At 48.4% G+C, this 25,824-nt stretch overlaps 1 protein-coding gene across 1 annotated transcript in view; it reads right to left on the bottom strand.

Annotated features, from left to right (window-relative positions):
* CFAP47 (cilia and flagella associated protein 47) overlaps nucleotides 1-25,476 on the bottom strand; it is a 2,697,962-nt gene extending 2,672,486 nt beyond the window's left edge. Inside the window, exon 1 of the mRNA XM_085622577.1 lies at nucleotides 25,159-25,476. Coding sequence (XP_085478703.1) covers nucleotides 25,159-25,314 — 156 coding nt within the window. The 5' untranslated portion in view covers nucleotides 25,315-25,476. The remainder of the gene's footprint in view (nucleotides 1-25,158) is intronic.
* Nucleotides 25,477-25,824: the final 348 nt, after the last annotated feature.

The raw sequence follows: 25,824 nt of genomic DNA, 5'->3' as shown, positions 1-25,824 counted from the left end.
AATTTTAAGATTCTATAGATGTTGATCCAATTAATGTCTTTAACAAAGTAACCACTGTGTGTTTGAGAAGCGTGTGCCTGCTTCGATCTTGCGATATCTTGTTTTGGTCCCACTCAACTTTTCTTGCCTCCTGGTACTTGAAAGGGCAGTAAAACAAGTAAGGCAAACACACTCCTTTTTTGATTATTCAGTAATCGCACAGCTTGACCGCACCGGGGGAAGAGAGCCAGCCGCAACGGGTTCGCAGGACTCCATCTCCCAGGCTCCCTTGCTCCCTCATCTGCCTCGTCACTCGCCAGCGCCTGGAAGCGCATTAAAGCACCGGCAAGCCCCCGCAGCCCGGGATGCACAGCTTGACCGCACGGGGGCAGAGAGACAGCTGCAGCGGGTCTGCAGGACTCCATCTCCCAGGCTCCTTTGCTCCCTTGTCTGCCTCGTCACTCGCCAGCGCCTGGAGGCGCATTTAAGCACTGGCAAGCCCCCACAGCGCGGGACGCGCGCGGGCCGTGCCTGGGCAAAGCCCAGGCCAAGGGCGGGCCTGTCCTTGCCCGTCATTGCCAGGAAGAGGCAGGGCAGTGCCACCCCTCTTTCATCTCACCCCTGGACCGTGTCTCTGTTCGTTACAGCCTCCCAGCAACTCAATAAGGTACTGGGTTAACTTTTGCCACGTTTGAGGAGGATCAGTGCAGAGTGATAGACGCTGTAAAAGAACTAATTCATCTGAACTTTGCGTCCCGGTTCTAAGACTTACTAACCCTCTACGCCAACTAGTAAATGCGCCCTTTATAATCAACAGCTGCTTGGGCTAAAACCATCTCTGTGGGCTACCATCTGTGAACTGCTCAAACCACTTTAACTTGGTTAAACTATGGGCAAACGGAAAGTCATGGAGGGAACAGGGGCAGGAACCAGTAATAACAGCGGGGCAGGCAAGGGGAAAAAGGCAAGGAAATCCCACAAACACACAGCTAGCAATTGTGTGCTTGATAGAATAGACACCCTCATTAGTGAGTGTGAGGGTATCTTAGTCGCAGAACCAACAGCGCCCGCACTGATGGCCAACCTCTTCCCAACCCTACTAGCCCGCCCCCCGCTCACCCACTATTCCTACCATTCCTACAATGTTCTATAAGCACTCTTGAAAGGGAACTTCTGACCATAGTAACACTACACTAGCGGCACAAGTAGAAGGACAAGCAAAGGATGTATACCGCTCAGAATCCTCCACTTGTATTGATGAATGTGTACCTGGTCCCCCCATTCACTGTTCAAATAGATTTGCACCACTGGCAGTCGTGCACAACACCGTCATAGATGAAGTGCCCCAGCCACTAAGTACACTGCAAATAGAAAGTAAAGAAGAGCAAACATCTGTACCACATGACACTTCCCAGCTTATTAATACCCTCAGGTCTGAGATAGTAACCATGAGACACATGATCGAAGAACTCACCGCACTGGTTAAAACCCTACTCCCCATGGCTCCACTCGGGCAACAGCACGCGAGTCATTCATCCTATCATGGCCAACAACCCCATTTGGCAACTAGGATGCCTCCCACCGAAAGGGCCACATCAGGCGGTGTTGTTCCTTTACCCCTAATACCTCCCACAAATCCCATCCTCCAAGCTTCGAAAGTCAACCATCCTTACAACTCAAATGCCAATACACCTAAAGATCCTCGCGACTCAAAGGTCAATATACCCAAAGAGCGTTGCAATCCAGCTGCCCTTTGAGACTCCATAGATCATGCTCGACCCTCCACCACATTATCGAGAACACGCCCTCCAGCTAAATGTCTCCAGCAGAGCTATTATCCATGCACCTCTCCCCTGCCGCATAGCCCAAATTGTTTTATGGTGAACGTCCCTAGGCTCGGCCAAAAGAATGTCCCCAAAAGTGATGACTCCTTAACAAACAAAGTCATACATGGATTTACTACATCAGGGGTTGCTGTTCAATGATACGCGAGGACATCTTTAGGGCCCGAAGATGCTCGTCCCCTGCGCAATCTCACGACTGCATTGAACTTACTTTGTCCACCGCATAACTGGCAGAGAATCTTCTTGCATTTGAGTATCGAACCTGCCCCCCTCTCACTTCATCCATACAGTTCAGACGAGCACAAACAATCACAGGGGGTGGGACACCTGCTACCCTAGAGGGAGGGACATCCTTAGAAGCAGTCGACTGACTACAATATGATCCTCATCCACACAAGGATCAAAGCACTACTCTCTTAAGTATCAAGTGTAGCCCTCACAATTTCTTATCCCCCCCTGATGAGCACGAACTACCGATAGATAACACGGGGATGAAGGGCCCAAGTAACCACCTCGGTATTGCTCAGAGGACTCAGGAGGCAGGACCCTGCATACCTCCCGATTCCACCACAATGCCCTATCCCCTAGGGTCACCAAGCCAACAAACATCGAGCAGCAATCTTAATCTCGCCCTGGCCCCAAACCCCCATCTGTTGAAGATTATATCATGGAACGTGGCAGGATTAAAAAATAAATTGCTACTCCCTCACTGGAATGAACTGATAGAGGGATTTGCTATCTGTATCTTCCAGGAGACTTGGAGTTTGGTCCCACTATACAAATCGGGATATGTTTGCTTCTGCTCTCCAGGGCGAGGGTGTCCTTCAGGGGGACTGATTATTTGGGTGAATATTGCCCTGGGCTGCTGAATCATGCAGCCAATCCTGAGCCCCGATATCCTGAGACTTACCATCTAGGGCCCCAGGGGAAGGGGCATTTTAGATCTCTTTAATGTCTATATCAGAGGGACTAAGGGGGGCAACTCATCGCCAACTGTTACGCTATTAGAACAAGATCTATCTAGCTGCTCACCTCATGCAAGAATTCTAGTTGCAGGAGATTTCAATTGTACCTTTCAGCCTTTGTGCTCAGAGGACACACTGTGACTTGAGGGAGATGATAGAAAATGGTCTGTCCCCCCACTCAACATACCCCCTGTCAAAAGATGGACCCACCTAGCAATCCAACTTAACGCGCTCGCCACAGAGTTTGGCCTAAGGGCAGCCAACTGTAGAACTCCTTCGGACATCCAGGGGTCAAACACTTTTAACAGAGTTAGCTGCCCTTCACGTATTGACTACATCTTAATTGACGTAAAAGTTTGGGGTAAAATGACTGACATGTTTGTGGGTACCACGACCGACAGCAACACAGCCCCCTCTGTATGACTATGAAGATCCCATGGGATGTACCATGTCACCCTCAGGAAATTTGGGCCCCAAACCCTACTATTGATATCGTCCCCTCTAATTGCAAAGGGTACCTGAATTGGCACAAGGTTTCCTTGCAAGATACCAAAATAGCAGGCATCCAGGAAGTCCTGTCCACGAACACATTAGAGGTTCAGGCCGCAGTCGCATATACAGGCGGCTAGGCAGCAGTCCCTACCATCCACTCATGCACAATGGAACAACTGAGCTCTTATTTTCAAGCACCTAGCAAGCATAGCAAACTGTGCGTACCTCAAAAAAGCCAGCACCCATGGTACACCAAGGATTGCAGGCTCAAAAGACAGGCCCTAGCCCTAGCAATCAGAAGTAAGAACTGCCCCTTGGTCAAGTCAGCTAGAAAGGAATATAGTGCTGCCCTGTACTAAGCAAAGATCGAGTGGGATGAATCGCACTGGCAGGAATTGAAGAATGCCAGCCTTGCAAAAAACACGAACCAATTTTTGACACTAGTGAGCTGGGGCAACAGCAGGGAATTAGGGACTTCTCCCAATCACATTACAAGCCAAGATTGGCATGACCATTTTGAAAAACTGTATTCCGCTACAGAGGACGGACGTCTGGAGGAGCCATGCGGCCCCAAAGACATCCCTCCAGCAGGGAATGCTAGCGAACCCTTCTCTTTGGTCGAAATAGAAGCAGCAATAAAGAAGATAGTCCCTGCCAAAGCTCCCGGACCAGACGGCCTCCCAGGAGATTTATGTCTCGCTGACCCCAGATGTTGGTCATGGTACATCCAGCTACTGATCAATTCTATATGGAAGTAGTATACAGGCCTGGAACAAAGAACCCAGCGGATTTTTTCTCCCAGCACCCCAGGTCGAAGAGGATGACCTCGAAGGGTCGGAACAATACGTACAGTTGGTCTCAGCGGCGGCGTGCTCCATGCGATGACTCTCGAAGAAATCAAGAAGGCTGCTGAGCACGACCCCATATACACCCGAACTCTTCAAGTGGTTCAAGAGGGATCGTGGAGGAACTACCTTCAACAGGCCAACACATGGGCGCCAGAAGACCGGGGAGACCTGACAAAGGTATGGAAGGTGAGGAGCGAACTGAGCGCCACGCCCGATGGAATACTTCTAAGAGGATCGAGGCTATTCATACCGCAAGCTCTAAGGCAACGAGCGACTCAATTGGCCCATAGGGGGAACCAAGGTGTAACCAAAATGAAGGCAAGGATGAGAGAAAAAGTCTGGTTTCCAGAGCTCGAAGCGATGGTTGAAGACTTAGTGCACCGGTGCCCCACCTGCCAATTAACCAGTGCTCCTGTGAGGCCAACCCCTGTAATCACGGAAGAGGCCAGCACCGTAACCTGGTCGAAAGTGAGCAAAGATTTTGGGAGTTTCCCTGGAGGGAAATAGACGCTCATCCTCGTAGATGTATTTTCTAAATATCCTGTAGTGCAGGGGTCTTCAAACTGTGGGGCGCGACCCCCAGGGGGGCCGTGGAGTGATGCAAAGGGGGTCGCGCCTTCCCAGTCACACTTCTGCCCAGGCCCAAAGGCTTCAGCCCCCCCCCCCCCCCACACTTCCCCCGTCCTGTGTCTCAGCCCGGGCTGCTGCAGTGAAACTTGAGCTGCTGGGGGCTCAGCTGGGCAGTGTCTGGATTCCTATCTCCGGCACCCCGTGTTTTTTCACACGTCTTTAAAGACCATTTGCATTTTAACATGCCTTTGTAAACTGGTTACAGAGGCTTAGGTTTTTTTGCTGGTTCCAGTACCCCCTGGGTCCCCACTGTGCCTATTCCTTACATTTGGATTTTACATTCACTGCCGTAGTGTGAGAATGCATTTCATGGAAAGGAATAAAAAGTTGGCTTCCTGGGGGCGCCGTGTGTGAAAGTTTATTGTGCTTTTGAAGCACCTGCTGCAGCGTTTCTTTCCCCGGCAATTACCAGGCCTCACATAAATGTCAAGATAACTTGTGTGATTAATTATCTTCCTGGAGAGAGATCAGAATTTTGTATAGTTGAGGTTTTGACTTAGGTGAAGTTAGTGCAGAGGGTTAATATGCCGGCTGCAAAGAACGTGTACCAAGTAGATTACAGAGTGTGTATGATGTGAAGAGATCAGCAGGTTACTGCTTTCAAAAGAGACATCCTTTTGTTACTTGCAATTTATAACTTAAAGTCCTAATATAGAATAGAGAGCTATTAACTTTCATCCTAGAACAGCATGCACACTACAAACAATACATTATTAGACCATTGATTAATGTTGCAAAAAGGGTTAATTTGGCTAGAAATCAATTCTTATTATTAAAGGAAACTCCCAACTATGCTGTTTCTTTTTCTACTCTGAGTTTGTGCTTCTCCACACCAAGCACTCTTGAACTATACTGCCTACCAGTATGGATGACATGTGACTCCTATACTTTTAGTCCTATGGCTTATGTAACATTTCCTATACACTGATTTACACATGTATGATTGATTGTCTCTGTGTAATGTGTGTGTGATGCAAAGTGCTCGGACACCCTACACTGGTATGAGTGGCACTATATAACTAATTCAATGCATCTGAGAGTGTGGGGTTATGGAGACTTGGTCACTGTTAAAGGGTGCTAGTGAGAGAATCCATGGTGGGGGTGGTCATTGGGGGGCACCAACAAACATTGTCGCACAGGGCACCACCAGCACTAAAGCCGGCCCTGGGAAGTATGCACAGATAAGCGCTGAAAATACCGCTTTAGGTGACTGCTTTTTTTTGTACCGACTGGGCCATCAAAATAATCTGCTGGTAACCCTAACCATAGGACTGGAAGTTTGTTGCAGGATCAGCACATTATTTATTTCCTTCACCCTCGATCCCCGATTAATGCCGCAATAGTTTAACTTAGATCTTAAAGTCTACGCCCCCGTCAATAACATGCTGAGTTACTTCATGTAAATGTGCAGATATTTATATAGCGCAAATCACCAACCGGTCTCTAAGAGCTTGCTTAGGGAACCCGTCCTGGTATTCCCTTGTGAGATTACCCAGCAGGGCATCCACAAGGTGAAAGGGTCTGGGAATGCACCCTGCATTCAGACAACTCATTCCTCATTCTCGCCCTTTATTGTCACGCTCACCTTGCACTCACAGTGATCACAATGCACTCACACTGATCACCATGCACTTGCACCATTCACCCGCTCACCTTGCACTCACAGTGATCACTCTGCACTCAAAATGCATTTGTCCTGCTCACACTATACCTCAACCTGCAGTCACACGAGTACACTACTCATCCTGCACTCATGTGACACTTCACTCACCTGTCCCCCTCACTACTCAATATGCAACTCACTCAAACAAGCCCATCAGTAATCATACATTCATTCATCCCATTCTGAACTTGCATCCGCACCCAAAATGAGAGAGGACAGCAAGGGAGTGAGAGAATTTGATTGAAGAGGTCACGGATGAGGAGAAATGTGAATTGCCGAAGAGAAGTGTGGACACGCAAGAAGTGAGTGTGATCCAAAGGTGAGGGCTTCTGTTAGAACAAAGGGGAGATGTGAAAGAGGAATGGGGGGACTGGAGAGGTGTAAGATACAAATAGACAAAAATTTGAATGAAGAGACGAGGTGAATGAGAAGTGCTGAGGGGCACGGGAGGTGACAGGGCCAGAGAGGCCATGAGATAAATGTGAGAGACTGTTAGAGATGAGGGCAGTGAAAGGACAGAATGGCAAGAGGTGATTAAAGGTGAAGTGAGAGGTTGAATGGGGAGAGTTCAGAAGTTGTAAAAAGGGGTGAAAGAAAATGACCTGCAAAGTGAGAGAGGGATCCGGGGTTAGGAGAGGAGAGAGGGATGGAAGGGAGGGGGTGAGAGGAAAGCTGCATGGGTAAACGGCTTAACTCTACACAAAACCGCCAGGGTTTTAAGGGACCCCTGCTTCTTCCGGTCAGGGCCAGGTGAGCTTCTAATGTGGCAGCACGTATTGCTGCAGAGTGGAAGGCCCTTCACAAAGGTTGACTTGAAATCTTTCTGATGATAATTGCTGTATTTTGGTTATAAATGGGTACTGATTGGGTGAAATCTTTCCTCAGCGTTACTGTGTGTAACAAATATCAAAATAATGAAGCAATGCTATCCCAAAATACGCGGCATCACATAACCTCATTTACATTTTCATCCCACGCAATTTAGTCAACAGGTTTAGACATTTTTGTCAGGAGGGGGTCCTTACGCCTCAAAATGTTGACAGGGGGGTCTCGGCATCCAAAAGTTTGAAGACCTCTGCTGTAGTGGAACCAGTCACGTCGACTGCTTTCACCCATGTGACCACCGTTTGGAAAAGGTGTTTGCCACATTTGGCTTCCCCATGGAGATCCGGAGTGACAATGGGCCCCCGTTCCATGGGGCTGAGTTTGCTACATTCCTCAATCAACAAGGGATAAATCACCACCGTGTCACACCCCAATGGCCCCAAGCCAATGGAGACGTAGAACATTTTATAAGAACATTAAACAAAATGCTGCGTATTGCCAGTGTGGAACAAGCAGATCCGGAGCGGCATCTCCATGAGTTCCTCAGGGAATACCGAAGCACCCCACATTGCAGCACACTGCGGAGCCCCTGGTCCCCCATGTTCAGAGAACCATGGAGAGACTTGACCCCTACGTGTCCAGGGTGGACACCCCCGTCCCATGACATCGAGGAAACCCAGCCAAGGAGGGGACTGCAGAATCACTGGGTAAGTGTCTGACGCCACGTTGCACCCTGGTCACTCCACCTGGGTGCTACTGTGCTACTAAAAGACGCCAGCCCGGGGGAAAGTGATGGACCATCCATGAACCAGGCACCTGGACAGTTGTTGCCTGCAACAGAACTATCGTGACCGCCAGAAGAAGGAGTGAGGAAATATCTCGCAACATATCCTGGTTCAAAGAAGTTCCAGCAGAATCTGCAGAGTCTGAACCTCAACACCTGCTGGACCCGGGCAGGGACCTGCCTGACTGAGGAGAAGACAATGACGACACCCCAGAGTCTGCTTCCCCAGGGCCTCTGCTTCCTGGCTCACCTCCAAGTAGACTGACGCCGGCGAGCTGTCCATCAGAGGCCAGCCACATCGTTACTGCCTCCGGCCTAATTCTCGTCCTATCAGGCGTCTTTAGGATTTCGTGTGGTGAGACACACAACACTGCTGTGTAGGAACTGGTTATATTCATGAGACTGTTTCCAAAGGTTTGTTTTCAAGATCCGAGTTGAGGAGGGATGTAACAGTTAGCAGTCCTGTGTTAGCCGGAACAGTGACCACGTCATCTGCAGGCCAGGCATGGCCTGCGGGGTTAAATAAAAGGGGAGTGATCGCACGTGAGTGATCTCCCGATACCACTAGCCACGAGTGTGTGTATCAATATTTACAGTAATCCATTATGCCTCACCTGGCTATCGTCCTCGCTGGACACCACACCCTGTTCTTAAACCTAGCTCGTATTTCCCTGAAAATCTGAACCTCCTGTGGGTGTGCGCCTTTCATGTAAAATAACAACCGTTAAATGCATCGCTAGAGAATGAAGTTTCTGCTGAATTGCGTGTGCACCAGACTTCCAGTGTAAGGTGAGCTGCTTCAAAATTAGCTTCCCACTGGGTGTGCACCATGTACTAGACCGCACGCTGGTACAACTCTTTGTGCGTCCCAAAACGAAGACGTGGCTTCGGAAATGGACCCTCTTTTGTGATGTAATATTTTGAAGTATTTTTTCAGTTTCTGATGTCGGTAATGCGCATCGTTAGTCGATGTTGACAGCACAGGACAATGCGAGGAGTAGCTAGAATACTTCACCTCCCCTCAATCAACTACATCATGAGGAAGCTGGAGAAGTTTAAACAATGCTGCGTTGAAACAGTAAACCTCAACAGTGAGTCGCTTAAATTCTCCCTCACCAACCGAAGTGTAGAAACCTTTACATTGACACCTCCAGAAGGTAGTGAAAGTTTCTTCTTCAATATGCTTACTCTTGCTGAATTCACTTTCACCAACAGATGTTTTAAACCATGGTCTCTAACCACAGGTCTTCAATATAGCCAGTCAATTTCCTTTCACACGTGGTTCTATGGTGTTCCAGCAACTCGTTGCTTGTATTGTAAAGTAGAGATCATACACTTACAAAGTTTGTAAGTTTTATTAACTACTGGAACAAAGTAGCAGCAATACGGTCACACAACCTTCCCCTTTCAGCTTGCTCTGCTGATACCTTAGATAACTGTCCCAGTATTTACAACCTAGAATCCCACAGTTGCCTAGGAGCGAAGGGCACGGACATTACATGTTTAAACAATTACAAGGAATCAGAATGCTTGACATTATGCACCCAAGTCTGAGCAAGCTGAAGTAGGAAGGTAAGATAGTAATTCTAAGAAGGGGTAGGTTAGAGCAGGGAGATAAGGTTAACATCTGGGGCATCGGGATTTGGAAAAGGGAAACATGTGGATGCCCATTGTAGGAAAGTTCCCCTTTTTGCATGGTTGCCCCCCACATTGTGCCTCATATCTGATGCATGTTGAATGTTCACTGGGTCCCTGCTAATCAGGTCACCAGTGCATGTGTTCTTTCCCAAAACTGTGCCTTTGTTTTCACAATTGGCACCCCTCTGGCCAACATAAAAGTCCATTGTAAAAGGTACCAGTGGTACCAAGGACCTTGTGAGAAGAGAGGGTCTCTTAAGGCTGCAGCATGTATTGTGCCACCTCCAGAGACCCCTCACTTAATACATATGCACTGCCCTTGCAGACAAACTGTTTTAGTGCAGACAAAACCTAAAACTCGACATGGCACACATCCCTACCCCCAAGCAGGAACAGCATTCAGGGCGGCGAGCCTCAAAGGCTTCCTGCCCTTTGTTATGCTAGCCAATGCCTCTACAGCCTGTGGAGATGCCTGCCCCTCTGACCAAGCCCCACTTTTGTCAGCAAGGTTGGCAGGAAAATTAGTAGCCAGGAGAGATGTATCCCCTCTCAGCCAGTACCACCCCTACGGTGTCTTGAGCTGAAGGTACTCACTCCTTTGAAATTCCTCTGTGTTGGATAGAAGGATTTTAGCCAATCAGGTTAGGGAATGCACCCTTTCGAAGAAGAGGGGACATGCAGAGGGTTTAGCCACCCTAAAGGTAAGTAGCCCATTGGCTACTACCTGCCAGGACCTGTAACGCCTCTAAATTCAGTATTTAAGGGCACACCCGAACCTTGAGCCTCAGATCTGCGACAACCTTATAAGAAAAAAGACATCCCTAAAGCCGACCCTGCAGAGAAGCCTGAAGACAACGACTGCCTTGGCTCCATATGTACCGGCCTGTCTCCAGCTTTGAAGAGCCTGCAACAAAAAGGCGACCTGTCTTGAAGCCAGCATCCTCTGTAAACCCTTGGAGGACTGCTACCTTAAAGAAAGACTCCAATCTCCCGTGAAGAGCGGACCTGTCCCCAAGAAATCAACTCCAAGGTCTCCTGTGCCATTTGGAACGGTGAGTCCTGCCCACTCTGAACGCGATGCCCATGGCTCAAGTCTGAGTGGCTCACCTGTCCAGTGAAGTCTCCCCAGCAATCCTGAACATGAATCCGGTGTTAGATCACCTCTCCTGACCTCCACAATGGCACCTGTAGTGCAAATCCGAAGGGTCCCCCCAACCACGACAAGCAAAAAAAAAATCTGACGTCTAACGGCACCCCTGCACCCATAGCCCCTGGGCTTTGGGGTGCTTAACCAGCGGTGACCCTGAACCACCGCTGGTTAAGCTCACCAAAACCCTGGGGCTGTGAGTTCAGCTTGCCTGTGCTGTGCTTGTTTTTTGCCTGCACACTCCGGTTCAAAACCTACGCCCTGTGCGTTTCTCATCCTAAGTGCGCCAGGTATGCTCAGACATGGCTCACTGTGTCACTGGATTCAAGCTACCCTGGCTGATGAGGGGTGATGCACCGAAACTGGTCCCAGGATGCTTGTTTCCGGTCCAGGGAGGACCTGGATGGCAGTTCAGGCTGGACTGTTCCCATGAGGCACAGGGGCATGACTGATATGCATATGGCTGGGTATAAACTGGGGTGACATGGTGAGCATATGATCAATGGATTTAACCCAGTTCTATTGACTGGGGGTGAATGTTTGATTTGCTCTGCATTCTGTCCATCATCTGTCCGTCTTTTGCTTTCTCACTTTAAGTGTGCCTGGTATGCCCAGACGTTGGTACCGGGCTCACTGTGTCAATGGATTCATGCCAGCCTGCCTGATGAGGGGTGTTGCCCCGAAATCTGACCTAGGATGCTTGTTCCTGGTCCAGAGAGGACCTGGCTCAGCAGTTTGGGCTGGACTGTTCCTGTGAGGCACAGGGTCATGACTCATTTGCATATGGCTGGGTCTAAACTGGGGTGGCATGGGGAGGAAAAGAACAATGGATTTACCCAGATCTATTCACTGGGGGTGAATGTTTAATTTGCCCTGCATTCCGTCCATCCTGTGCCTGTTACGTACCAGGCGATAACGACTGCTGTCCACTCCTTGGAGACACGGCAGCGAGGGAAGTTCTGGAGGCGGGTCGCCGAGGTGTTTCAGAGGCTGCGTGCGGGCTGGCGTAAGGGAGAACCCGGTCACTTCTCTGCCCCGCAATGCACACTTACTACAATACCCAAGAGCCTGTGCAGCGTGTAGCGCGCACAGGAAATGACGCGGTTATCCTCCCGGCAGGCTATGTAAGTCAGAAAGGAAGGAGGAAACGCCACAGATTATCCTGACAGTATTCGCAGTGCCAGGACGAAAGAATCCAGAAGCCTGCAGTACCCGGTGGGGTAAGGGTGTCGTAGACACCACTGTTCCTATTCCCTTTTGGCAAAATTGGTAACTTTATGCCGCTTTCGGAGTCTTTCTGTTCAAAGCCTCAGCTGTGATTATTGGTGCAGAACCTATCCTTGATTAAAGCTTGTGTATTGCTCAGATCTAAGAGCCATGGAGAAATTAGATACACAAGACATTTTGCTCTTCATATATACCAGGTGGTATATCATCCTCCCATTTCAAAACTTCAACTCATTTGATTTGTACTACGCTACACCTGTGCTACGGGGTATTACTTGCTATTGTTGTATTGGGAAAGCTACCCAGGTTATGCAATTAACAGTCATATGTATGTTACATGCTGTGTGTTTTCTATTTCGTCTTCTAGCAGGGGGACAGTGGGAGGTTGCTGACTTAAGCCTGCCCTTCCTCCCTTGCGAAGCTCTAACACGCTGCATTATTGGTGGGTGTATGACTGGTAAACAAAAGCGTTACTGGGTTAGAAGAATTGACTGAAACGTTGTATAATCGTATGTTTCTATCCTGCAGTTACTATGACTAAGCTATGGGTATAAGCCAATCCTAAGCACTAGAAGACGCGGTAGTCCACAGAAGGTCTTGATGATTACACAATCGTCCTTCTAAAGAGCTATTGCAGAAGCTTGTTATTTCTTTTACAGGTACATAAAGGTAGAGCCCCTTATTTTGTTTGTATGTTACTGTACCAGATTATGGGTAGAGCAGTGTTTCTATAATTAGCCTTTTTCTCCACAGGTCTCCCTCCCCACTGTTCCCATCCTTTCCTTCCCCCGATTGACCCCCTTAATCTTCCGTGCTATTATAGCAAGTCGGAATTGAGGATGTCAATAGGTGGACCCATTTGAGCAACAAACCGATCCCGAGAGGCCTCCGAGGGACACGTGACAGAATAATCTGCCTAATTCATAATATACCTCTCCCGGTCGGTTCGTTGTGAACATGGCCACCCTAGAGGATGTGATAGCTACGCTAGTAACCTTACAACAGGAAGTTGTTGCTTCTAGAGCGGAGACTGCAGCCGTACAAGATACCGTAAAGAGGCTTCAGAGAAACCCTATTGATGCCCAACCAGGGCAAAGCACTGTATGGGGCCCATGGCAGGTTGGGGGTACCTCTTTTCCTATGCCTCTTACTGTGGAAGTCCCCACTCCTATAACCTTGGCTGTCCCTGAACGTTTTCACGGAGAAGCCTCCAAGGTGCAGGTCTTCATGACCCAGATATCGCTACACTTTTCCTGTAGGCCTAAAGCATTTCCCACTAACCAGGCTAGGGTAGCCTTTATGCCACAGGTCTCTTTATGGACAGTTCTATGCCTCAGAGACTGTGTCTGGGGTTACATGCCAAAGATAGTCCCAAAGAGATATTGGCAGTCGATTGGGAGAGAATTGAGCACTGGTCCTATAAGGTTCCAAACACGTAGTTTAGAAATGTGTTGTGGTAAGGGACATAAGGAATGGTTGAGTTTTAACATTATTCAGGCTCCACAGTATGGTATCATTCTGGGTCTTCCTTGGTTGGTGTTACATAACCCCACTGTCAATTGGAAAAACAAGACGGTGGACTTTAACAGTTCCTGGTGTAAGGAGCATTGCTTATCCAATGCAGTAAATCCAGTGGCTAGCCTAGTCACGATACACAGCATTGCGACAGCGGCGGAAACAGATGTTTCCCTACCCTCTTGGTACCATGATTACCAGGACGTGTTTTGTGAGAAACACACAGACATGTTGCCTACCTCATAGGCATTACGACTGCCAGATTGACTTATTACCTGGATCCGTGATACCTTGTGGGAGATTGTATACTTTGACAGACCCGAAAATGCTCATCTGAGAGTTTACCTAGAGAAGTACTTGTAGAACGGGTTTATACGCCCTTCGAGGTTGCCTGCGGCCTCTCCACTTTTCTTTATACTGAAGGCAAACGGCGAGAAAAGAGCCTGCATAGACTTTAGAGCGTTGAACAACATCACCATAAAAAACAGGTATCCGTTATCCCTGATTCCTGTTCTGCTCGAACAAGTCAAAACCGCCACCATATACACACGGATTTAAAAGGGACATCTCACTTGGTACGCGTAAGGGAAGGCGATGAGTGGAAGACTGCCTTCCGTACGAGATATGGGCTGTATGAATACACCGTAATGCCTTTCGGCCTCTGCAATGCCCCAGCAGCATTTCAGTACTTTGTAAATGAGGTGTTGCGGGTGTTTCTGGATAGGTTTGTGGTGGCCTAAATAGATGATATTTTTATCTACTCATCCACGGTTCAAGAACATTTTGCACATGTTCGCCAGGTGTTTGAGGCACTTCGTCTGAACGGACTGTACTGCAAACTCAGCAAATGTGAGTTCCACGTGCAGAAGGTAGAGTTTCTGGGAGTTATGTTGTCCCCCACAGGCCACGAAATGTCAGAGCGAAAAATACTGGCTGTTAAAGAATGGCCAAGATCTACCACAGTTAGAGACATACAATGCTTTCGTGGTTTTGCGAATTTTTATCGCAGGTTTATAAGCCATTTTTCAAACACAGTAGCTTCTATCACTAAGTTGCTAAGGAAGAATTTACCCTTCCTTTGGACACAAGAAGCTGAAACTTCCTTTCAGAATCTGAAACATGCCTTTGTTACAGCTCCCATTTTGTCGCACCCTGACCCAGAAAGACCCTATGTGGTGGATGCCGACGCATCCGATGTAGCCATAGGAGCCATTCTTTCACAAAGGCACAAGACCACGGGCCAGTTGCACCCTATAGCCTACATGTCACAAAAACTGAATGATGCGGAGCGAAGGTACACCATAGCCGAAAAAGAACTACTGGCCATTAAGGACGCCTTCAGTGATTGGAGACATCTATTGATGGGAGCCAGACATGTGGTGACAGTGCATACAGATCACCGCAACTTGCAGTTTATGCGGTCCACCAGAATGTTATCCTCAAGACAACTAAGATGGATGCACTTTTTCTCAGAATTCCATTATGTTGTTAGGTATAGACCAGGAGCAGAAAACAAAAAGGCCGATGCCTTGTCCAGGCAAGAATACATCCCCGAAAACAGGATGGAACAACAACATTCTATTCTGAATCCGAAACAAGTAGTGGGGCTACTTAAAATGGATACCTTCCTTCAAAAGGTGGTGCAGGGGGTAAAACATCGCTATTGGAAAGAATGGCTAAAGCAACACACCCAATGGAAATTGATCAATGGATTGCCGATGAAAGGCAAACAACTACTGGTGCCGAACAAGGACATACGCAAAGAGGTGTTTCAGTGGTGTCACAATGCTCACAGTGCCGGACACAATAGCATCGAGAAACCTCTCGACAGAATCTAAGTCAGTTCTGGTGGCCTACTGTAGCAAAGGATATAACAGAAATGATACACAGATTTCAAAAATGTGTACAAGTCAAAAATGATTATGGAAAACCCCAAGGATTGTGACAACCGTTGTAAACTCCGCTGATTCCATGGGAAACCATTTCCTTAGACTTTATAGTAGGACTACCAAAGGACAAGGGCTGTACTGCCATCCTAGTGGTGGTTGACAGTCTTACAAAAATGGGTCATTTCATTGCATGTGCACAAGAACCCACCTCAGGACAACTCACCCAGATGCTGATGCAGCATGTGATCAGGTTACAAGGTCTTCCAACTTATATTGTTTCCGATAGGGATCCCCAGTTTACAGCCCAGTTTTGGAAGGCCTGTTGTACTACGTTGCATATGAAGCCTTCAAAATCAACCAGCTTCCACCCACAAATGGATGGACAGACCAAGAGACTAAATCAGACTCTGAAACAGTATTTGAGGTGTTACGTTGAAGAGAACTCCGATGCGTGGGTAGACTTGCTGTGTCTGGCAGAAATAGCCTACAACAGTGCCAAACATCAATCAACACAAATAGCTCCTTTCTATAGCAGTTACGGTTTTCATCCCCGTTTCATACCCTTGATACATCCTGCGATCAATCAAGCTGTGCCAGAAGGTCAAACAAGAATTACTCACATACAGCAAACCTTGAAACACACCTATAGGAATCTGAAAAAAGCAAAAGCACTCTATAAAGCAAGGGCTGACAAACACCGTAGACCAAATCCTGTTTACAAAGTGGGTGATGTAGTATGGTTATCCACCAAAAACATTCGCTTCCGCAAATACAGTGTGTTTATTCTGAAATTCATCGGTCCCTATAAAATAACAAAGGTAATCTCGCCACTGGCTATATGGCTAGCTCTTCCAACATCCATGATGCTACACCCAGTGTTCCATGTTTTACTTCTTAAACCCTCATACACACCCATCAAAAAGAAGCCTTCGCCTATATGGATAGATGACGAACCAGAATATGAGGTTCGTGCGATCTTAGACTCCAAGATGAGACGCTCACGGCTATGGTACCTAGTATCATGGAAAGGATACGGGGCGGAAGAAAACTCGTGGGAGCCTGTGGCAGGAATACATGCTCTAAAAAAACATTAAATCATTCCACGCGAAACATCCCAACAAACCAAGTTCATGTAAGCCGTCTTCAGAAGAGGAGTGTGCTGTTACGTACCAGGCGATAACGACCGCTGTCCAATCCTTGGAGACGCGGCAGCGAGGGGAGTTCTGGAGGTGGGTCGCCGAGGTGTTTCAGAGGCTGCATGTGGGCTGGCATAAGGGAGAACCCGGTCACTTCTCTGCCCCGCAATGCACACTAACTACAATACCCAAGAGCCTGTGCAGCACGTAGCGTGCACAGGAAATGACGCAGTTATCCTCCCGGCAGGCTATGCAAGGCGGAAAGGAAGGAGGAAACGTGCCAGATTATACTGACAGTATTCGCAGTGCCATGACAAAGGAATCCAGAAGCCTGCAGTACCCGGTGGGGTAAGGGTGTCGTAGACACCACTGTTCCGATTCCTTTTTGCCAAAATTGGTGATTTTATGCCGCTTTCGGAGTCTTTCTGTTCAAAGCCTCAGTTGTGATTATTGGTGCAGAACCTATCCTTGATTAAATCTTGTGTATTGCTCAGATCTAAGAGCCATGGAGAAATGAGATACACAATACATTTTGCTCCTCATATATACCAGGTGGTATATCATTCTCCCATTTAAAAACTTCAACTCATTTGATTTGTACTACGCTACACCTGTGCTACGGGGTATTAGTTGCTATTGTTGTATTGGGAAAGCTATCCAGGTTATGCAATTAACAGTCATATGTATGTTACATGCTGTGTGTTTTCTTGTTCGTCTTCTAGCAGGGGGACAGTGAGAGATTGCAGACTTAAGCCTGCCCTTCCTCCCTTGCGAAGCTCTAACACACTGCATTATTGGTGGGTATAGGACTGGTAAACAAAAGCGTCTCTGGGTTAGAAGAATTGACTGAAACGTTGTATAATCGTATGTGTCTATCCTGCAGTTGCTATGACTAAGCTATGCGTATAAGCCAATCCTAAGCACTAGAAGGCGCGGTAGCCCACGGAAGGTCTTGATGATTACACAATCGTCCTTCTAAAGAGCTATTGCAGAAGCTTGTTATTTCTTTTAAAGGTACATATGGGTAGAGCCCCTTATTATGTTTGTATGTTACTGTACCAGATTATGGGTTTAGCAGTGTTTCTATAATTAGCCTTTTTCTCCACAGGTCTCCCTCTCCGCTGTCCCCATCCTTTACTTCCCCTGATTGACCCCCTTAATCTTCCGTGCTCTTATAGCAAGTCAGAATTGAGGATGTCAAGAGGTGGACCCATTTGAGCAACGAACCGATCGTGAGAGGCCTCCGAGGGACACGTTACAGTGCCATTTGGAACAGCGAGTCCTGCCCACTCTGAACCCGATGCCCATGGCTCGAGTCTGTGTAGCTCACCTGTCCAGTGAAGTCTCCTAAATGATCCTGAACATGAAACTAGTGTTAGCTCACCTCTCCTGACCTCCACAATGGCACCTGCAGTGTGAATCCGAAGGGTCCCAGGCTCACTGTGTCACTGGATTCAAACTAGCCTGGCTGATGAGGGGTGATGCCCAGAGATCGGTCCCACAATGCTTGTTTCCGGTTCAGGCAGGATTTGGCTAGGCAATTCGGGCTGGACTGGCCCATGAGGCACAGGGTAATGAGTGAGTTTTATATGGCTGGCTCTAAACTGGGGTGGCATGGTGAGCGAAAGAACAATGGATTCAACCCAGATCTATTGACTAGGGATGAATGTTTGATTTTCTCTGCATTTCGTCCATCATCTGTGTGTCTTTTGCTTTCTCGCCCTAAGTGCGCCAGGTATGCCCAGACGTGGGTCCCGGGCTCACTGTCACTGGATTCAAGCTTGCCCGGCTGATGATGAGTGATGCCCCAAAATCTGTCCCAGGATGCTTGTTTCCGGTCCAGGAAGGACCTGACTTGCCAGTTTGGACTGGACTGTTCCCATGAGGCACAGGGGATTGACTGATTTGCACATGGGTGGGTCTAAACTGGGGTGGCATGGTGAGCAAAGGAACAATGGATTTAACCCAGATCTATTGACAGGGGGTGAATCTTTGATTTGCTCTGCAGTCCATCCATCATCTGTGTGTCTTTTGCTTTCTCGTCCTAAGTGTATGCCCAGATTTTTGTCCCTGGCTCACTGTCACTGAATTCTAGCTAGCCTGGCTGATGAGGGGTGATGCCCACAAACTGATCCTAGGATGTTTGTTTCCAGTCCAGGGAGCACCTGGCTTGACGGTTTGGGCTGGACTGTTCCCATGAGGCACAGGGTCATGACTGATTTGCATATGGCTGGGTCTAAACTGCGGTGGCATGGTGAGCAAAAGAACAATGGATTTAACCCAGATCTACTGGCTGGGGGGATGCTCTGCATTCCGTCCATCATCTGTGTGTCCTTTATTTTTTTGTCCTACGAGCGCTAAGAAGGCGGAGACGTGGGTCCTGGGTGCACTGTGTGACTGGATACAAGTTAACCTGGCTGATGAGGGGTGATGCCCCAAAACTGCTCTCAGAATGCTTATTTCCGGTCCAGGGAGGACCTGGCTTGGCGCTTCAGGCTGGACTGGTCTCATGAAGCACAGGGTCATGACTGATTTGCATATAGCTAGGTCTAAAATGGGGTAGCATGGTGAGCAAAAGAATAACGTATTTAACCCAGGTCTTTTGAATGGGGGTGAATGTTTATTTTGCTCTGCATTCAGTCCATCATCTGTGTGTCTTTTGCTTTATCACCCTAAGTGTGCTGGGTATGCCCAGACGTGGGTCCCGGGCTCACTGTGTCACTAGATTCAAGCTAGCTGGGTTGAAACCCAGAAACTGGTCTCTGGATGCTTGTTTTCCATCTGGGGAAGACATGGCTTGGCAGTTTGGGCTTGACTTTTTCCATGAGGAGCCGGTCATGACTGATTTGCATATGGCTGGGTCGAAACTGAGGTGGCATAGTGAGCAAAAGAACGGCGGATTTAACCCAGATCTCTTGACTGGGAGTGAATCTTTGATTTGCTCTGCAGTCCGTCCATCATCTGTGTCTTTTGCTTTCTCGTCCTAAGTGCACCAGGTATGCCCAGACATTGGTCCCTGGCTGTGTCACCAGATTCAAGCTAGCCTGGCTAATGAGGGGTGATACCCGTAAACTGGTCCCAGAATGCTTGTTTCCGGTCCAGGGAGGACCTGGCTTCGTGGTGCTGGCTGAACTGTTCCCATAAGGCAGAGGGGTATGACTGGGGTGGCATGGTGAGCAAAGAAACAATGGAATTCACCCAGATCTATCCACTGGGGGGAATGTTTGATTTGCTCTGCATTACGTACATCATCTTCTTGTATTTCGCTTTCTCCCCCTATGCGCGCCAGGTATGCCCAGATGTGGGTCCCAGGCACCTGTGTCTCTGGATTCAAGCTAGCCTGGCTGGTGAGGGGTTATACCCGTAAACTGGTCCAAGAATGCTTGTTTCCAGTCCAGGGAGGACCTGGCTTGGTAGGTCGGGCTGGACTGTTCGCATGAGGCACGAGGTCATGATTGATTTGCATATCACTGGGTCTAAACTGGGGTGGCATGGTGAGCAAAAGAACAATGGATTTAACCCAGATCTATTGATTAGAGGTGAATGTTTGATTTGCTCTGCATTCCATCCATCATCTATGTGTCTTTTGCTTTCTCACCCTAAGTGCCCCGGGTATGCCCAGACGTGGGTCCAGGACTCACTGTGTCACTGGATTCAAGCTAGCCTGGTTGATGAGGGGTTATGCTTCTAAAATAATGCTTGTTTTTGGTCCAGGGAGAACCTGGCTTGGCAGTTCGGGCTGGACTATTCCCATGAGGTACAGGGTCATGATTGATTTGCATATGGCTGGGTCTAAACTGAGGTGGCATTGTGAGCAAAAGAACAATGGATTTAACCCATGTCTATTGACAGGGGGTGAATGTTTGATTTGCTCTGCAGTCCGTCCATCATCTGTGTGTCTTTTGCTTTCTCGTCCTAAGTGCGCCGGGTATGCCCAGACGTTGGTCCCTGGCTCATTCTGTCACTGGATTCTAGCTAGCCTGGCTGATGAGAGGTGATGCCCGTAAACTAATCCCAGGATGTTTGTTTCCGGTCCAGGTTGCACCTGGCTTGGCGCTTTGGGCTGGACTGTTCCCATGAGGCACAGGGTCATGACTGATTTGCATATGGCTGGGCCTAAACTGCGGTGGCATGGTGAGCAAAAGAACGATGGATTTAACCCAGATCTATTGACTGTGGGGGGAATGTTTAATTTGCTCTTCATTCCGTCCATCATCTGTGTGTCCTTTGCTTTCTTGCCCTAAGTGCGCTGAGAATGCAGAGACATGTGTCCTGGGCTCACCGTGTCACTGGATACAAGCTAACCTGACTGATGAGGGGTGATGCCCCGAAAATGCTCCCAGAATGCTTCTTTTATGGCTGGGTCTAAAATGGGTGGCATGATGAGCAAAAGAACAACGTATTTAACCCAGATCTATTGACAGGGGGTGAATCTTTGATTTGCTCTGCAGTCCGTCCATCATCTGTGTGTCTTTTGCTTTCTCGTCCTAAGTGCGCCGGGTATGCCCAGATGTTGGTCCCCGGCTGTGTCACTAGATTCAAGCTAACCTGGCTAATGAGGGGTGACACCTGTAAACTGGTCCCAGAATGCTTGTTTCCAGTCCAGGGAGGACCTGGCTTCGGGGTGCAGGCTGGACTGTTCCCATAAGGCAGAGGGGTATAACTGGGGTGGCATGGTGAGCAAAAAAACAATGGATTTAACCCAGATCTATCAACTGGGGGAATGTTTGATTTGCTCTGCATTACGTACATCATCTGCTTGTCTTTCGCTTTCTCCCCCTAAGCGCGCCCGGTATGCCCAGATGTGGGTCCCAGGCACCTGTGTCTCTGGATTCAAGCTAGCCTGGCTGATGAGGGGTTATACCTGTAAACTGGTCCCAGATTGCTTGTTTCCGGTCCAGGGAGGACCTGGCATGGGGGTGTGGGCTAGACTGTTCCCATGAGGCACTGGGTCATTACTGATTTGCATATCACTGGGTCTAAACTGGGGTGGCATAGTGAGCAAAAGAACAATGGATTTAACCCAGATCTATTTATTGGGGGTGAATGTTTTATTTGCTCTGCATTCCGTCCATCATCTGTGAGTCTTTTGCTTTCTCACCCTAAGTGCCCCCGGTATGCCCAGACGTGGGTCCGGGGCTCACTGTGTTACTGGATTCAAGCTAGCCTTGCTGATGAGGGGTTATGCTCCAAAACGGGTCCCATAATGCTTGTTTTTGGTCCAGGGAGGACCTGGCTTGGCAGTTCGGGCTGGACTATTCCCATGAGGCACAGGGTCATGATTGATTTGCATATGGCTGGGTCTAAACTGAGGTGGCATTGTGAGCAAAAGAACAATGGATTTAACCCATGTCTATTGACAGGGGGTGAATGTTTGATTTGCTCTGCAGTCCGTTCATCATCTGTGTCTCTTTTGCTTTCTCGTCCTAAGTGTGCCGGGTATGCCCAGACGTTGGTCCCTGGCTCATTCTGTCACTGGATTCTAGCTAGCCTGGCTGATGAGAGGTGATGCCCGGAAACTAATCCCAGGATGTTTGTTTCCGGTCCAGAGTGCACCTGGCTTGGCGCTATGGGCTGGACTGTTCCCATGAGGCACAGGGTCATGACTGATTTGCATATGGCTGGGTCTAAACTGCGGTGGCATGGTGAGCAAAAGAACAATGGATTTAACCCAGATCTATTGACTGTGGGGGGAATGTTTAATTTGCTCTTCATTCCATCCATCATCTGTGTCTCCTTTGCTTTCTTGCCCTAAGTGCGCTGAGAATGCAGAGACGTGTGTCCTGGGCTCACCGTGTCACTGGATACAAGCTAACCTGGCTGATGAGGGGTGATGCCCCGAAAATGCTCCCAGAATGCTTCTTTCATGGCTGGGTCTAAAATGGGGTGGCATGATGAGCAAAAGAACAACGTATTTAATCCAGGTCTTTTGACTGGGGGTGAATCTTTGATTTGCTCTGCATTCGGTACATCATCTGTGTGTCTTTTGCTTTCTCACCCTAAGTGCATCGGGTATGCTCAGATGTGGGTCCCGGGCTCACTGTGTCACTGGATTCAAGCTAGCCTGGCTGATGAGGGGTTATGCTCCTAAACGGGTCCCAGATGCTTGTTTTTGGTCCAGGGAGGACCTGGCTTGCCAGTTTGGGCTGAACTGTTCCCATGAGGCACAGGGTCATGACTGATTTGCATATGGCTGGGTCTAAACTGGGGTGGCATGGTGAGCAAAAGAACAATGGATTTAACCCAGATCTGTTGACAGGGGGTGAATGTTTGATTTGCTCTGCAGTCCATCCATCATCTCTGTGTCTTTTGCTTTCTCGTCCTAAGTGCGCCGGGTATGCCCAGAGGTTCGTCCCTGGCTCACTGTGTCACTGGATTCAAGGTAGCCTGACTGATGAGGGGTGATGCCTCGAAACTGATCCCAGGATGCTTGTTTACGGTCCAGGGAGGACATGGATTAGCAGTTCGGGCTGGACTGTTCCCATGAGGCACAGGGTCATGACTGATTTGCATATGGATGGGTCAAAACTGGGGTGGAATGGTGAGCAAATGAACAATGGATTTAACCCAGATCTATTCACTGGGGGTGAATGTTTGATTTGCTCTGCATTCCATCCATCCTGTGCCATTTGGAACGGTGAGTCCTGCTCACTCAGAACCCGATGCCCGTGGCGCGAGTCTGAGTAGCTCACCTGTCCAGTGAAGTCTCCTCAGTGATCCTGAACGTGAATCTAGTGTTAGCTCACCTCACCTGACCTCCACAATGGCACCTGCAGTGTGAATCCGAAAAGTCTCCCCAACCGCGAACAGCACTAAGAACAGATCTGACGTTTAGAGGCACCCCTGCACCCGCAGCCCCTGGGCTTTGGGGAGATTGACCAGCAGTGCCCCAGTGACCCCCAACATTGTAACTTGCCAGTGCTGTCGCTGGTTTTCTGTCAGCACCCTCAGGTTCGACACCTGCAGCCTGTGTCCAAAAAAGAAGAATCTCCATAGGATTGCATTGGATGCCCAATGCTGTGCTTGCGCCCTGCACCCGGCTGCCCCTGTGCTGCTGGTGGTATAGCTTTGGTGCTGCCTTGTGCCCCCCCTTGTGCTTGTCTAAACCCCCAGGGCCTGTGCCCTGAAACCACGGGTACTTACCTGCAACCAGCACCTCTTGTGGGAGCCCCTAGTCCCCACTGACTAACACTGGGCCCAGTTATCTCTGCACCCGCCGCGCCAGTGCTGCTGCTTGTGCAGTACCTACCATGATCTGACCCTTGCCCAGCATTGGTCTAAACCCCGGAAGACTGGATGTTTAAGTTGAGTACTTACCTGTAAATGTACATAACTGTTTTCCTCCCATAGCGCTGCTTTGCATTTCTTGCACTTAGGGGCATATTTACAACAGTATGGAGAAGCGTGGCGTTAAGCAAACATTGCTAACACCACGGTTCTCCATTCTAAAAATGCAGGGATGTGCCATATTCGCAACAATGCGGTGCACCCCTGTGTTTCCCCTAGCGCTGGTGCTGAGTTCAGCTACCTAGCGCCAACGCGGGCACCCTTTCACCATAGTGCAAGGGTGTCTGCGTGGGTGGGAATTATTGTTTATGTGCAAGAAGGTCTCTCTTCCTGCACATAAACAATCAATCATAGCGTTTTGAAACTTCTATGTGTGCTACTTAGTGCAGCACACATAGAAGTTGCAAAACATCATTTTTTCCCCATTGTTTATGCACATAATCAATCAATGGAAATTTGCTGTTTCTATGTGTGCTGCACAATGCAACACACATGGAAACAGCAAAAACAAGGACAAGTAAAGCAATTCTCCTTGTTTCACCTGTTTAAGGCCAGGTTTTCCCTGGTCTTAATTTTGGAGCTGCCTCCTATTTTCGCCACCCTTGTAAATAGGGGGCAGCATCAAAATCAATGGGTGTTGCGGTGGAACACCCACCGCAAGACCCATTGCCCTCCCCTTTCAGGCTAAGTAGAGCGTGAAAGGATGCTTTATTTACAAGGCAGCTGTAAGCCACGTGACGTTGCGGTGGCGATAGGGGCTTGTAAATATGCCCCTAAGTGTCTATCTTTTACATTGCTAAGTTACTGCTACTGCTGATTTGACACCACAATGTATTTTCAGTATCACAGTAAAGTATTTTCATTGCTTTTTCAAACACACTTTTCTGCACCTGAAAGGTATTGCTATTCTTAAATTGGTACTTATCTGCAACTTAATTTCTCTTGGTTCTAAAATAAAAGTAAAAAAGTAATATTTTTATACAAAACAATCGGTCTTAGATGTTCTACAATTGAACAGAAAAAACTCCCTAAGCAGAAGCAGACAAGTCCTAGGGTGATCTCCAGAGCCGACAAAGTACATTCACATATAAGTATATACTAATACAGGGGTGCATGTTCTCTTGAAGAAAATTAAGACTACATCTCACACAATTCACGGATTACATGAAGTTCCACAACTGTTAAGCATTGTACCATTTGGCAAACCTAGGTATGTCTGCTGTGGACGCTATCTGCGTCAGGTGCGTGTACTGAGTACTGTCTCTCTCTGCGTTGACTCTGCTTTGTACCTGTGGATTATCGGGTCCCTGTATCTCTATGCTGCGGCCTCCGTTGCTGATGTTGATGACGCTTATGGATGCCTGGTATCGCTCGCCCACAGCAGTGTCCGTGAAGCGCAGCACAGCTGGGCGCACCCTCACACCAGCCACATCCCGTGTCTCCATGTTGTGGCTTAACAAAATCCGCGGGGACTCTGTTGCCCACCAAGGATTTCGGCTGATGCCCTGCTATGTTTTCTGGTGTGCGCTCTTTCTCCCGGGCTTCGCTATCTGCACCTGACTGCTTTCAGATGCCCCGTCGGTAATGCTACTCGGAGCCGGGTAGAAAAGTTTACAGCGTGGTCTGGTTGCCAAGCGACGCATGAACCGGAACACAAACGCTGAAGGAGGATTCCACGCTCTCTGATTGGTGGTATGTTTTGAGCTTCTGTGACATCAACAGTGAATGGAACACAAATCCTTCAAAGGACGTTGTGGTGTATGTAGCTTGTTATCAATCGGCCAATGCTTTATTTATGCTTAATCAGCATCCTCGAAAAATGAATTATGAGAAAACGAAAGACCGTACCAAGACGGTTATGTGCTGGGCTAACGCTGACCCGGTTTATCAAATCTATTCTCTCGCGCCTCACTGTTTTTGCATTAGGTAAAAAGTAGCTGCAACGAAACCCACAC

The sequence above is a fragment of the Triturus cristatus genome, chromosome 8 (assembly GCF_964204655.1).
Source record: "Triturus cristatus chromosome 8, aTriCri1.1, whole genome shotgun sequence".
Lineage (NCBI taxonomy): Eukaryota > Metazoa > Chordata > Amphibia > Caudata > Salamandridae > Triturus > Triturus cristatus.
Note: the sequence above shows the minus strand (reverse complement) of the source record. Positions and strands in the feature narration are given on the sequence as shown.